Here is a 12924-nt window from a genome sequence, read left to right as displayed (position 1 = left end):
TATAAATTAAGATTATTCCTTTTAATGTTCTTTTTTAGGTAGAAAGAGTTGAGCTAAGTTCCACTGGACGACCAAAACGAAGAACTAGGAAGTCGGTAGATTATAGCAAAATAGGTGATTTCCCTAGTGAATTGGAAAAATTGATCAATCAGATACAGCCAGAGGTGGAACGAGAAAGGTGTGAGTTTAAAAATAAATTTAAATGTCCTTTTAAATAATTGGATTATATGTGTGTGTGTGTGTGTGTGTGTGTGTGTGTGTGTATATATATATATATATATACATATATATATGTCGTGAATTGTGTTCATGACAGGACTGTTGTGGAAGCAAATACCCCTCTAGAATCTGAAGTTAATCTGAAGCTGCAAAATATAATGATGCTGTTACGTAAATGCTGTAATCATCCATACTTGATTGAATACCCTATAGACCCTGTAACACAAGAGTTTAAGGTAAATACCTTAATTTCTGTAACTTTTTTAGTTGGTAGGACAGTATCATTTTGTTTTTCATTATTGTTCAAAATACTCTGCAGTTTGCCATATGAAAATTTTATTACATCTGGTAAGTAAAACTATTTTCTATATGTGACAGTCTTTTATATATATTCTTTATGTGATCAGAATCTTTAAGTTTAGGGTGCAGTGGGGATTTCTTTTTTTAGTAATAGTTGATTCCCGTCTTTTAATTTTTCATTTTAGAGATACATATACTTTTCAGTATTCCTTTTTAATTGTTAGTGAAGTATTCAGCTTATCAAATCAGTTTGGCTGCTCATTAATTCTCAACAAATAGCCCAAAAAAATAACCCAAAAAGTTATTATTAAGTTGTGGATTTAAAGAATAGAATTGCTTTCTTGGGCAGTTGGAAGGAAAATAGTATAATTTTAAAAGAAACTATTTTTGACCAACCCTGTTTCATAATTGTTTTTAGCAGGTTTTTTTTTTAAGTCCCTGGTAATATTCAGGCCATATTTTTTTGTCCCAATAACTTCTTTATTTTTACTTCTTTATTTGTTTTTAAGAAGGTGCTTTCCTGTGTTCTCTGAGTCCACCAAAGGCCAATACTGTATTATCTCTTCCACTTGTGACAGTTGTAATGTCTGTAGAGACTACGAGGTTTACTTCGGGGATGGAGGACAGAGTTGTTATAATTAGAACCACTGCTTTACCAATTTATTGAGTAAGGAAGTGTATAATCTATGAGATGATTATTTTCTCTAATTTCTACTGGTAATTCTAGCAGGAGTATAATAAGCTTCATATATAAAAAGTTTGAAGGGTAACTCTTTGAGAGAGAGGTTGAGGTAGAAAGGAATAACTAGTTAAGGGTATATAGTCAGACTTTGTTTTCGTGAAATGACTGGTTTTAAGTTTAGGGTATGTTTTCTTAAAAACTAATTTTTAGGGGGCTGGAGCAATAGCACAGCAGGGAGGGCGTTTACCTTGCATACAGCCGACCCGGGTTCGATTCCCAGCATCCCATATGGTCCCCTGAGCACCACCAGGGGTAATTCCTGAGTGCAGAGCCAGGAGTAATCCCTGTGCATCACCGGTGTGACCCAAAAAAGCAAAAAAAAAAAAAAAACCCACTAATTTTTAATTAAAAAAAGATAAGATCACTTTAGTTTTGTGGTGTCTTCATTAAAAATTGTTTGCATGGTTTTTATTTAAATAGAATAAATTTTTTATTTTAATAGTAATCACAGCATAGTGGGTAGGGTGTTTGCCTTACACGCGGCCGGTCTGGGTTTGATTCCTCCACCCCTCTTGGAGAGCTATCTGTGGCGTATTCGATATGCCAAAAACAGTAACAAGTATCACAATGGGAACGTTACTGGTGCCCGCTTGAGCAAATCGATGAACAATGGAATGACAGTGATACAGTGATACCATGACTATTTTATGTTCTTTTCTTCATTTCCCGCTTTTAAGATTGATGAAGAATTGGTGACTAATTCTGGAAAGTTCTTAATTTTGGACCGAATGCTACCAGAACTAAAAAAAAGAGGCCACAAGGTGATATTTTTAATTGTTTTTAGTTACTTAGTTATCTTTTAGCAGTATAAATACTGAGATGTATTTAAATTTTAGGTGCTGCTTTTTTCACAAATGACAAGAATGTTGGATATTTTGATGGATTACTGCTACTTTAGGAATTTCAACTTTAGTAGACTTGATGGATCCATGTCTTATTCAGACCGAGAAAAAAATGTAAGACTTACTCATATCTACTTTTTTTTTGTAATCCCTGTATTAATTTCTGGGTGTTCAAAGTAGAGCCTCAGACTTATGTAAAAGATATTAAAGACCAAATTCCTATAATCAAATTAAAGCATAATCCTTTTTTACTTGGTATAAGTAAATTTTAATGTATAAAAAACATGTTTTGCCATTGCTTTCCATTGCTGATTCCACAGTTATATTAAAATGTCCTGATTTATCATTGTAAGAATATTGAGGTAATAGAATGGTTTTCCCAGATACTTTTATGTTCACTGCACCCGAGTTTTCTTATATGCTAATTTTTTAAAATTATGGAACAAACATCTATAAATCCACCCAGAACCAGTCATCAGATGTTTTCTATTTCTCTTTTGTTACATGCCTGTGAAATAGCATCAATTTTTTACTGTATCTAATTTAATGTGGCATTTTTGTTGCTTTTCACAATAAATAACAGATGACACATCCTTCTTTAATTCAGTGTTGTACTGGGAGATAGCTTAGTAGTCAAGGGTGCATGGCTTGATTGTGCAGGGGCCCTTAACACCTGTGATCTGATCAGTGCTGTATTGCTGGTATTAAACTGTCTAGCCTGATTGTCAAATATCATTAGGCTGCACCCCCACAGAATAAGTAAATGTAAGTAAAGTTTAGTTCAGTGTATTGTCTTTGTGTGTTTGCATGAAGGGAATCAAAATCTACATTTGCTTAATATTTATAAACGTGTATGTATGTGTGACTCCAAATTCTTTTAAGAAACTTTACCATTAGTCCAGAAAGCTCTCTTATGCCTATACTAATCGACTAATCTTTTCTGCCTACCCTAATTCTTAGCAACCATTTGATTTTTGTTTCTTGAAGATGGATTGCCTCATTTTTTTCACTTTAATATTTTTTTTTCTTAATCTTACCTTGTGATTAATTGGTTTTTTTAAACACTGAATTTAGATTCCCATAAATAAAATTAGTGAAGTTAGTATGTGCAGTAGTTGATTTAATTATTTTATAGAACTGAGTGATATTTTTGGCCTCCCATGAGCTTTGTAACTTAGAGCAATACCCTCTTCCCCTGTTTCTTTAGTTTTTTTTTCCTCAACACTTTTCCACTACTTCTCTCTTTTTTTTTAATTTCTTTTATTAATTCACCATGTGGAAAGTTACAAAGCTTTCAGGTTTAAGTCTCAGTTATACAATGCTTAAACACCCGTCCCTTCACCAGTGCACATATTCCACCACCAAGAATCATAATATACCTCCCCCCTTCCCCCCACCTCCCCAGCCTCCCACCCCGCATGTGTAACTGGTAAATTTCACTTTACTTTCACTGTACTTTGATTACATTCAATATTTCAATAAAAAAATTTACTATTATTGATTTGGAGTTTCTCCCCCCTAAAGTCGATCTGCTGAAAAGAAAGCATTTGGTAATTTGTTTTCCATTGCTGAGAATGAAGAGATAAGAGGTCAGGAGGCCGCACTAGCAGCAGCATTTTGACCTTTGTTTTGTTCTTATAGGTTCTTGTTGCTTGCTGGGTGTTCACTTGTACTCACCAGGGTTTGCTCTTTTATCTTAGGGGATTGCACATCTTAAGTTGCATTGCTTATTCATATGATAGCACAGGGATTGAGCTCATGGCTTTAGCAGAAACTTTAAGCCACTGAGCCATTAACTATGGACCTGTTGTTTGCTTTTTCACTTTCTGTGAATTAATCCTGAGGAGGCATGTGCTCTACTGCTGAGCCACATCCACAGCCTACTTTATTTCTCAAGTTTTTGTGTTTGTATCTTTTTTTTTTTTTTTTTTGCTTTTAGATGCAGAACTTCAACACAGATCCAGATGTTTTTATCTTCTTAGTGAGTACACGAGCTGGTGGCCTGGGCATTAATTTGACTGCAGCTGATACAGTTATCATTTATGATAGTGATTGGGTAAGTTGAAAGTATTGGTTGTGGGGCATGTGCAATGGTGGAGGGATAGGTGCTTGATCATTGTGTGATTGTAACCTAAACATGAAAGCTTGTAACTATCTCAGTGATTCAATAAAATTAAAAAAAAAATTAAAAGTATTAGCAATGTGTTGATTATATTTCTATCCTGAAATTTTATGCTTATGTACTTGGTAATTAAGTTTTGCTATTTTGAGATCAAAAGTACTTCCAAGTAAGAATAGTTTTTTTATTTCTTTTTCTGCTTGTAAATAAAGGACTTGAAGCCATTCTAGAAGTCTCCATTGAATTAAAGCATTATTTACAAGTTTTTGATTGGGTCATGCATGCTAATTTTACCTCCATATTATAAATTGAACTTACTTTAATTATATCATTTTGAATGTGGTTTGCTTTTTTCTTTTAAACTTTAAGAATCCCCAGTCTGATCTTCAGGCCCAGGATAGATGTCATCGAATTGGTCAGACAAAGCCTGTTGTTGTATATCGTCTTGTTACAGCAAATACTATTGATCAGAAAATTGTGGAAAGAGCAGCTGCTAAAAGGAAACTGGAAAAATTGATCATTCATAAAAGTAAATAACACTTAATATAGTCCATTTTTTTTGCTTCATTTGTTTATTGAGTTTTGAATTTTTGTTGCTTTTACAGAAAAGATATTGCAGCGTGGTTAGTGCAAAATTTAAGTATGTTAGGGGAAATTTGGAACTGTACTGATAAAAATTAAATTGGTTTCCATAGGCAGAATAAATATAGCTAATTACCTTGTGGAATTGAAGGGCAGATCAAAATGTTTTAAAGTGCCATAAACTAAACCTTGTAATAGGGGATTCAATATGTTAATGCCAGTTCTTGAGATTTTTCTACCCAAAAGATCTAAGAAAATCTCCAAGGGCTGTAGAGACAACTCATTTGGTTGAGCACATACATGCTTTGAATGCTCCATCTCTGGTCCTGCAACATAGCCTACGCCCTGCTGTGTTTGTCCCATAAAGAAAAGAAAACAGTGTCAAGGGTATATTGAAATACACTATAAAAATCTGCTTTATGCAGATTTTTATAGTGTATTTCACAGATGCATAAAGCCCATTTTTTCCAAAATATATGAATGGTGCTTTGTAGTTTTTTTTTTTAATTTTTTTTTTTTTTAATTATTGAATCACCATGTGGAAAGATACAAAGTTTTCAGGCTAAAGTCTCAGTTACATGATGCTCGAACACCCATCCCTTCACCAGTGCACATATTCCACCACCGCTTTGTAGTTTTTATCATAGTGTACAGTAAAGTATATTTTGATTTAGAAAAACATGAGGAGTAGAAAGCAGATGAATTGTCATTATGTTTCCAAAGATTTCTTGGAATTGTTTTACTTTTATTCAATATAAAATTCGAATTGAATGATGGTTGAATCTTTTTTTTTTTTTCCTTTTTGGGTCACACCCAGCGATGCACAGGGGTTGCTCCTGGCTCATGCACTCAGGAATCACTCCTGGCGGTGCTTGGGGGACCATATGGGATGCTGGGAATCGAACCGGGTTGGCCGTGTGCAAGGCAAACGCCCTACCCGCTGTACTATTGCTCCAGACCCATGAATCTTAAGAAAGTTAAGTCATCTGTGTTAAATTGTGATATGCCTAGAGAAATGAGGGCATCATACTAATTTTGGAAATTGCTGTTGGCTTATTTCATGCTACTTTTATGTTTGATACTTTCTCTAGGTTATTTGACTTTGAGGAAAGTATAAGTTTTAAACACCATTAATACAACTTAATGGAACATTCAGATTGGAATTAAGTTTTATAAGTTTTATATTTATTTTTATAAGTGGAAGGAAAAGGTCTATCTAATGAGATGGCTTTGGAAATTAAATTTTCTTACCCACTTTTTGCCTTAGGAATTAGCATCATGAAATAAATTGTATTTATTCAATATAGTTCAAATTTATCTAAGTTTATAATTTTGTGTCAGTGAGGATTTTTTACATTATTTTGAGAAAATAATTTTAAAGAACAATTTGAACAGAAAATACAGATACAGTTCATTAAGTATAGTACATGTGTAGTATAGCCCCCAGATTTTAAATGTGCCAAAGTTTGAGAATTTTGAGAAATGCTTACCTATAGGTACCATCCAGTTCATGAAGTTTCATTATCAGAATTTTTTATTTTGTATTCTTTGTAGTCATTTACCATGTCTCTGTGCCCCTAACTAGAAATCAAGCATTGTTTGTTTGCCAAATGCTATTTTTCCATTTTTCTGTTGATGAATATTGGTGTTGTTTCTAGATTTTTATTTTTATAAGCTGTATTTCTCAATTGTTTGTGGACATAGCAGTTGTTCTTTTTTGTTTGGTTTCATTTTGTTTGGTTTTGGTTTTTGTGCCACGCCTAGCATCACTCAGGGCTTACTTCTTGCTCTGTGCTAAGGGATCATTCCTGGCAAGTTCACAAGACCATATAGGGTGCGGAGCATTGAACCTGGGTTGGCCGCATGCCAGGCAAGCACCCTACGTGCTATTCTCTTGCTGACTCCATAAGCATTTGTTCTTGATCTTAGGAGAAACTCAAATTGTTCTTCCAGAGCACGCACCACTTTAGATTACCTACCACAGTAAATTTTCTGTGGACATAGCCATTTATTTTTTTCTTGATTTTAGGGGGGATGTCTCTGTACCTGTAGGAAACCACTAAATGTTTTCTCCAGTGCACATAATGGTTTTACTTTCTCACAGCATTGTATGAGAGCTTTCTTTCCATTACTTGGTCGTTAGTCCTATTCCATCAAACCCTATTTTTTGATTGATTTTATAAATACTGCCATTTGGTTTTGAAAGTAATTTTTAACTTTTTTAACTGCTTGGAAATGTTTTCCAGATCATTTCAAAGGTGGTCAGTCTGGATTAAACCAATCCAAGAAATTCTTAGACCCTAAAGAATTAATGGAATTATTAAAATCTAGAGATTATGAAAGGTAAGATTTTTCAATTTTGAAAAACTTAAGAGTTCATGGTTTTGATTTTTTTCATACAAATTTTCATGTTTTATATTCTTTAGAGAAGTAAAAGGATCACGCGAGAAGGTCATTAGTGATGAAGATTTAGAATTGTTATTAGATCGTAGTGATCTCTTAGGTAAGTATCACATATATTTTCTTTCCAAAATTTTCTTAAAAGTTTTTCATGATAATTACATTTAATTCTCTAACACCAATCTCGACACCATTATACCATTTTACTACTGTTATTTAAAATTTTTCCACCACCACCCAAACCTGCTCCTAAAGCACACATGTACTGATTAAGTTATTTTGTATTGCTTGTAATGAATAATCTGTTAAAAATGATCTTAAAAAGTTTCCTTTGAGGAAAGTGTGTGAAGAGTGTTGTATCTCACCTTGGAGCCATTAAGCCCTTGTTTAAGAGATTACTAACATGTTGTTACAGGTTGAGCCTTGTTTGCTAGTATATATACTTTTTTTTTTTTTGCTTTATGGGTCACACCTGGCAATACAGAGGGGTTACTCCTGGCTCTGCACTCAGGAATCACCCCTGGCAGTGCTCAGAGGACCATATGGGATGCTGGGAATCGAACCTGGGTCGGCCGCGTGCAAGGCAAATGCCCTACCTGCTGTACTATTGCTCCAGCCCCTATATACTGTTTTGATTGAGATCAGTTGCCTTCTACTTTATATCCCAGCAAATGTGGTATGCTACTCTTGGTACATCAGTCGCATGAGATGTCACTCCAGGAGTTCTAAAATTTTAAATAGGGTGATATAGCTATTTATAGAGTTAAATTTTTGGTTGGTTGGTTGGTTGGTTGGTTTTGTTTTTGGTTTTGCTTTTTAGGTCACACCTGACAATTCTCGGAGCTACTCTGGCTACAAATTTAGGAATTACTCCTGGCATTGCTTGGGGGACCATATGGGATTCTGGGAATCAAACCCGGGTTGGCCATGTGCAAGGCAAACGCCCTACCTGCTGTGCTATCGCTCCAGCCCCTTGATTTCGTTTTTGTTTTTATTTTCTTTTTGAGTCACACCCAGTGATGCACAGGAGTTACTCCTGGCTTGGCTCTAAGGAATTTCTCCTGGTGGTGCTCAGGGGACCATATCGGATGCTGGGAATCGAACCCGGGTTGGCCGTGTACCAGGCAAAAGCCCTACGTGCTGTATTGTCGTTCCAGCCCTATTTTCCTGTTTTGATAGATTCTCAAATCATGACACTTTTCATTTTGTTTTGCTTCTTTTATTGATAATATGCTTTTACATATTATAAAAAATGTAGTGTTACATTTTTTAAACTTTGAACTAATGCCATAATACCTAATATACAGCTCAGAGCCACATTTCTTTGGTTTTTAAAATTTGGACACAAGGCTCACTTCCAGTAACCTATTAGATATTATATAAATTTCTTTTTTGTGTTAATTTTATACATAAAAAATATGTACTGTCTCAATGTTGTTTTATTTTTTCTCTCAGATAAAATGGATTCATCAGACCATGTTAAAGAGAAGATGGGGATTTTCAGGATAGTAGAAAATTCTGAAGATTCCAGTTCTGAATGTCTGTTTTAAGTTGGAGCTAAAGAATATCTTGAAAAATTACCTGTTCACATCTAGTATTTTACCTTTGTTGGTGTTAAATCCAGATTGTCCACTTTTTTGATTATACCAGTTTGCATACAAGTAACAAGTATCATTGCATAATAAATAGATGGTAATTTTCTGAGCCTTGGTAAGAGCAAAGAAGTATTCATATAAAGTTTAGATTTTTGACTGAATGTATACTTGACCACTGCCAGAATTATACAATCTTCCTGTGGAAGTTGAATAAACGGTTTTTATTCCCTTTTAGTAGTACACGTATGGGTTTTTTTGGTACTTCATTTATGGAGTAGAATTTTGATGGAGCAAGTTTGAGAATCTTATTTCTGTTTAAATAAAAAATTATATGATTTTTTTTAAGGTCTATTTCTTTCACATAATTAACCTGATGTTATACAATGATCTTATCAAGTAACTTTTTCCAAAAAATACTGACGGGTAAGATTGCAGCAAAAGTGTAGATTGTGACTCAAGTACGCTGACTTGGTTTCATTTACTAGTATTATGTACATACATTGTATAAAGAATTCAACTGGTCATTAAGTTGACTTCTTCAGTTAGAACCTGATCTGTCTATTTTGAGTACATAATATTTTTTTATTTGCTCTTCTCATTCAACTAATCCAGGTTTGCTATTCTATATATATGTCCAGAATCCTACCATATCTTACTACTATACATCATTGCCACTCTTAGACTGCAATATACTCTGTTTCTGCTTTCTCCATTTACTTTTTTCAGTCAAACAAGTTTCTCAATGCAAAGACAAAGGTAACGGAAATACTCTTTCTTTAGATCTTAGTGCAGGTATACAGTAATTTTTTGGTGAGTCAATCATTATTAGTTTGGGTTTGATTTGGGGGGCCATACCTAGCAATGCTCAAGGGCTTACTCCTCGCCTTGCACTAAGGTATCTCTCCTTGCAGGGTTCAGGACTATATGGAGTCAGGGGATTGATCCCAGGACAGCTGTGTGAAAGGCAAGCGCCCCTGCCTGGTGTACTGTCTCTCCAGCCCCAGTAATTAAGGAAATTATGACTCTGTAAATACTACCTAGGTAAAATTAATTACGCAGATTTATTTACATTCTTGTGTAATGTGCCTCACCAGTTTGATAGTTCTACTGTCATCTAAGTTCTCTAGAAGTATAAATCTCAGCATGCTTTAGGTTTTTAATTTTTTGACCACAACTGGCAATGCTTAGGAGTTATTCCTGCCTCTGTACTTATAAATCATTCCTGGCAGGCTTGGGGAACCATATGGGATACTGAGTATTGAACCCAAGTAAGCCATGTGCAAGGCAAGCATGCTACTTCCTGTAATATCTCTCCAGCCCTCAATTATATTTGTTTATTTCGCTATAGCTTGCTTTTCATCGTCTTTAACCCTAGAGCAATTATAGAATTTATTTCTTCTGCAATCTTATTACTGGAGATTCTTGTTTTGGCACCACTGCTTAGAAGATGCCAGGTCTTTCTCTTGATTTAGTCCCTCATTTTGATGGAGTATGTCTTTTGGTATCTTCTGTGAAGGACTAAGGGAAGTGAAAAAAATTGTGTTTGAGATAATTGCTGTCTGTCCAAAAATGTTGACATTGATGAATTGTAGTGGCTTTAGATTAGGAAAGCTACTTTCAGTGTTGTAGAGGATGTTTTTCTCTTTTTTGGTGTTTGGTTTTTGGGCCATACCCGGCGATGCTCAGGGGTTCCTCCTGGCTCTGCACTCAGGAATCACTCCTGGCGGTGCTCGGGGGACCATATGCTGGGACTCAAACCCGGGTCGGCCATGTGCAAGGCAAACGCCCTACCCGCTGTGCTATCGCTCCAGACCCCCCTGTAGAGGATGTTAATGTCATTTTGATTTAGCCCTTTGAGTTGAGAAGACAAATATCAAATATGTCAGTCCTACAAGAGTTATGAAATACGATAAATGTCTTGCTTTGCGATTATGTTCTGTTTGCCCAGTTACAAAAGTTTCAGTTTTAAAAATCTTTCAATTCTTGGAGAAGGTTTTGGGAATTTTGTTTCCTATAACATTTTGTTTCAAGAACGTTTTCTTTACTCTTTAGTTTTAAAAATATCACTTAGTTAACACGTGACTAGAGCCCAATTTTATATATTTTTTCCTTCTTTAGAATAATTTCTTTAAATTCTCTTTGTTTAATTTTTTTTTAATTTTTGGTTTTGGGGCCAAACCCAGCAATACAGTTTACTTATTTCTGACTCTGTGCTCAGAGATCACTCCTGAGAGTGCATGGGGGGCCTAAGATGTTCCATGGATTGAAACTGGGTCAGCCATGTGCAAGGCAAGCACTCTACCTGCTGTTCTATCGCTCTAGACCCTATTTTATATGCTTCTAATACCTACGCACAGCGAGTAGGGCGTTTGCCTTGCACATGGCTGACCCAGGTTTGATTCCTCCATCTCTCTTGGAGAGCCCAGCTACCGAGAGTATCTCGCCTGCACAGCAGAGTGTGGCAAGCGACTTGTGGCGTGGGCACGAGCAAATTGATGAGCAGTGGGATGATAGTGACCTATTTACTTTAGGAATGAATTCTTCTGCATTTTGATTTGACTAGGCCATTTGTGGTTTCCTCCGTTGTCTGTTTCTATAAATCTTTTCCAGAAAGAAATAAGCCAGCATATTATTCTGTGTGGATATAAATTTAGTTTTCTTCATAGTTGTGAAAAGGTACCTAGAATAGAAGATCTTGCTCTTTGGTAAGTAGGCCTCCCCAATTTTCAGTGTGGAGCTACAATGTAGTATATATATATATAGAATTTTCCCAAACCAAGATAATCTGGGATTTGTCCTTTTCATTGTTTTTTCTCCAAGAATGGAGAAGTGGTGATTTTTCACAAGTGGATGGGACCTTGGCATTTAACTGCTCTTTTGACCAATTCTGTTTGGTTTTGTGGGGGATTTTGTTGTTTGTTTTTCTACTTATATCCCAAACTGAAACTGAACAGTTGTCCAGTGTTAAAAGACCGTTAATACTTGGTACCTTTGCCTTTCAGTTTCCAAATATCTTTTGTTGTCATTTCCTTTGGGGGGATTTAATGCCCCTTTTATCCTTTCAATGCTACTTTATTTCCTTGTTCTGTGACAGTCCATGATTCTATCTTCTCATTCCATAATACTGAGAAAAATGCCCTTTTGTCATGTATAAGGTTATTCTCGTCAATACTGCTTTTCCATTACCTGATTAAGTTATAATTTAAAAAATACTTTATCAGCTTTATTTGCTCAGTGAATCATTCTTCCTTATTCTAAAACAGTTCCTGAATGTTCAGAGGTATAGTAAGAGTGTTATTTGAACATTTCTAATAGAGCCTATTTTGTGCAGTTTTACTGATGTCTTAGTGTTTTATACTTTATGAAAAGCCTGACGAACCCTGAGTTTATATTTAAAATATTAAATGCTTCTGATGGTTTTAGATTTCATACCATTTTCCTTTATTTGTGTGTGTGTTGGGGGGGACATCAGTGATGCTCAGGGGTTACACTTGGTTTTGCACTAAGGATGGCTTCTGACAGTGCTCAGGGAACCATATGGGATGCCACTGCTTTGCACTGTGCAAGTTAAATGCCCTTTTTACTGTGCTATCACTTCAGCCCCTTTATACCATTTTTTTCCCTAAAGAATTTGGTTTTGAGCTTTTTAATTTAATGCTACATTATTTTTTGTGGTTCTAATTAACTAGTACATCTTTATAATTTACTTTTTTTTTTTTCTTTTTGCTTTTTGAGTCACACCCGGCTTTGCACAGAGATACTCCTGGCTCTGCACTCAGGAATTACTTCTGGAGGTGCTGGGGACCATAACGGGTGCTGGGAATCAAACCTGGGTCGGCCATGTGCAAGACAAACACCCTACCCGCTGTGCTATCACTCCAGCCTCTATAATTTACTATTTTTGTCTCAACATTATAGTCATAAAAATTAAGCCCTTGGATTTGTAGTTGAGAGTCAGATTTACAATTTATCTTTGTAAATAATATGGAAGAATAATATGGATAGTCTTCCATATTATTTTCAAACTCAGTATTCATTACTTTGCAGTTATTTTTATAATATAATTTGCAATTGTTGACAGACTTAATGAAGTTGTAACCTTTCGAATCCCTCGGGAAGCATTTG

The 12924-nt window shown here is 35.3% G+C and overlaps 1 protein-coding gene across 2 annotated transcripts in view; it reads left to right on the top strand.

The window, feature by feature from the left end:
- The window catches only part of HELLS (helicase, lymphoid specific), a 30106-nt gene extending 20878 nt beyond the window's left edge, over positions 1 to 9228 (top strand). For both annotated transcript variants that reach the window (XM_004607350.2, XM_055118987.1), the window contains exons 14-22: positions 39 to 178; positions 317 to 455; positions 1939 to 2022; positions 2098 to 2217; positions 4043 to 4159; positions 4592 to 4751; positions 7051 to 7147; positions 7231 to 7307; positions 8660 to 9228. In XM_004607350.2, coding sequence (XP_004607407.1) covers positions 39 to 178; positions 317 to 455; positions 1939 to 2022; positions 2098 to 2217; positions 4043 to 4159; positions 4592 to 4751; positions 7051 to 7147; positions 7231 to 7307; positions 8660 to 8754 — 1029 coding nt within the window. In that variant the 3' untranslated portion in view covers positions 8755 to 9228. The remainder of the gene's footprint in view (positions 1 to 38; positions 179 to 316; positions 456 to 1938; positions 2023 to 2097; positions 2218 to 4042; positions 4160 to 4591; positions 4752 to 7050; positions 7148 to 7230; positions 7308 to 8659) is intronic.
- Positions 9229 to 12924: the final 3696 nt, after the last annotated feature.

This window comes from Sorex araneus, chromosome 11 (assembly GCF_027595985.1).
Source record: "Sorex araneus isolate mSorAra2 chromosome 11, mSorAra2.pri, whole genome shotgun sequence".
NCBI lineage: Eukaryota > Metazoa > Chordata > Mammalia > Eulipotyphla > Soricidae > Sorex > Sorex araneus.
This window is presented reverse-complemented; position numbering and strand designations above follow the sequence as displayed.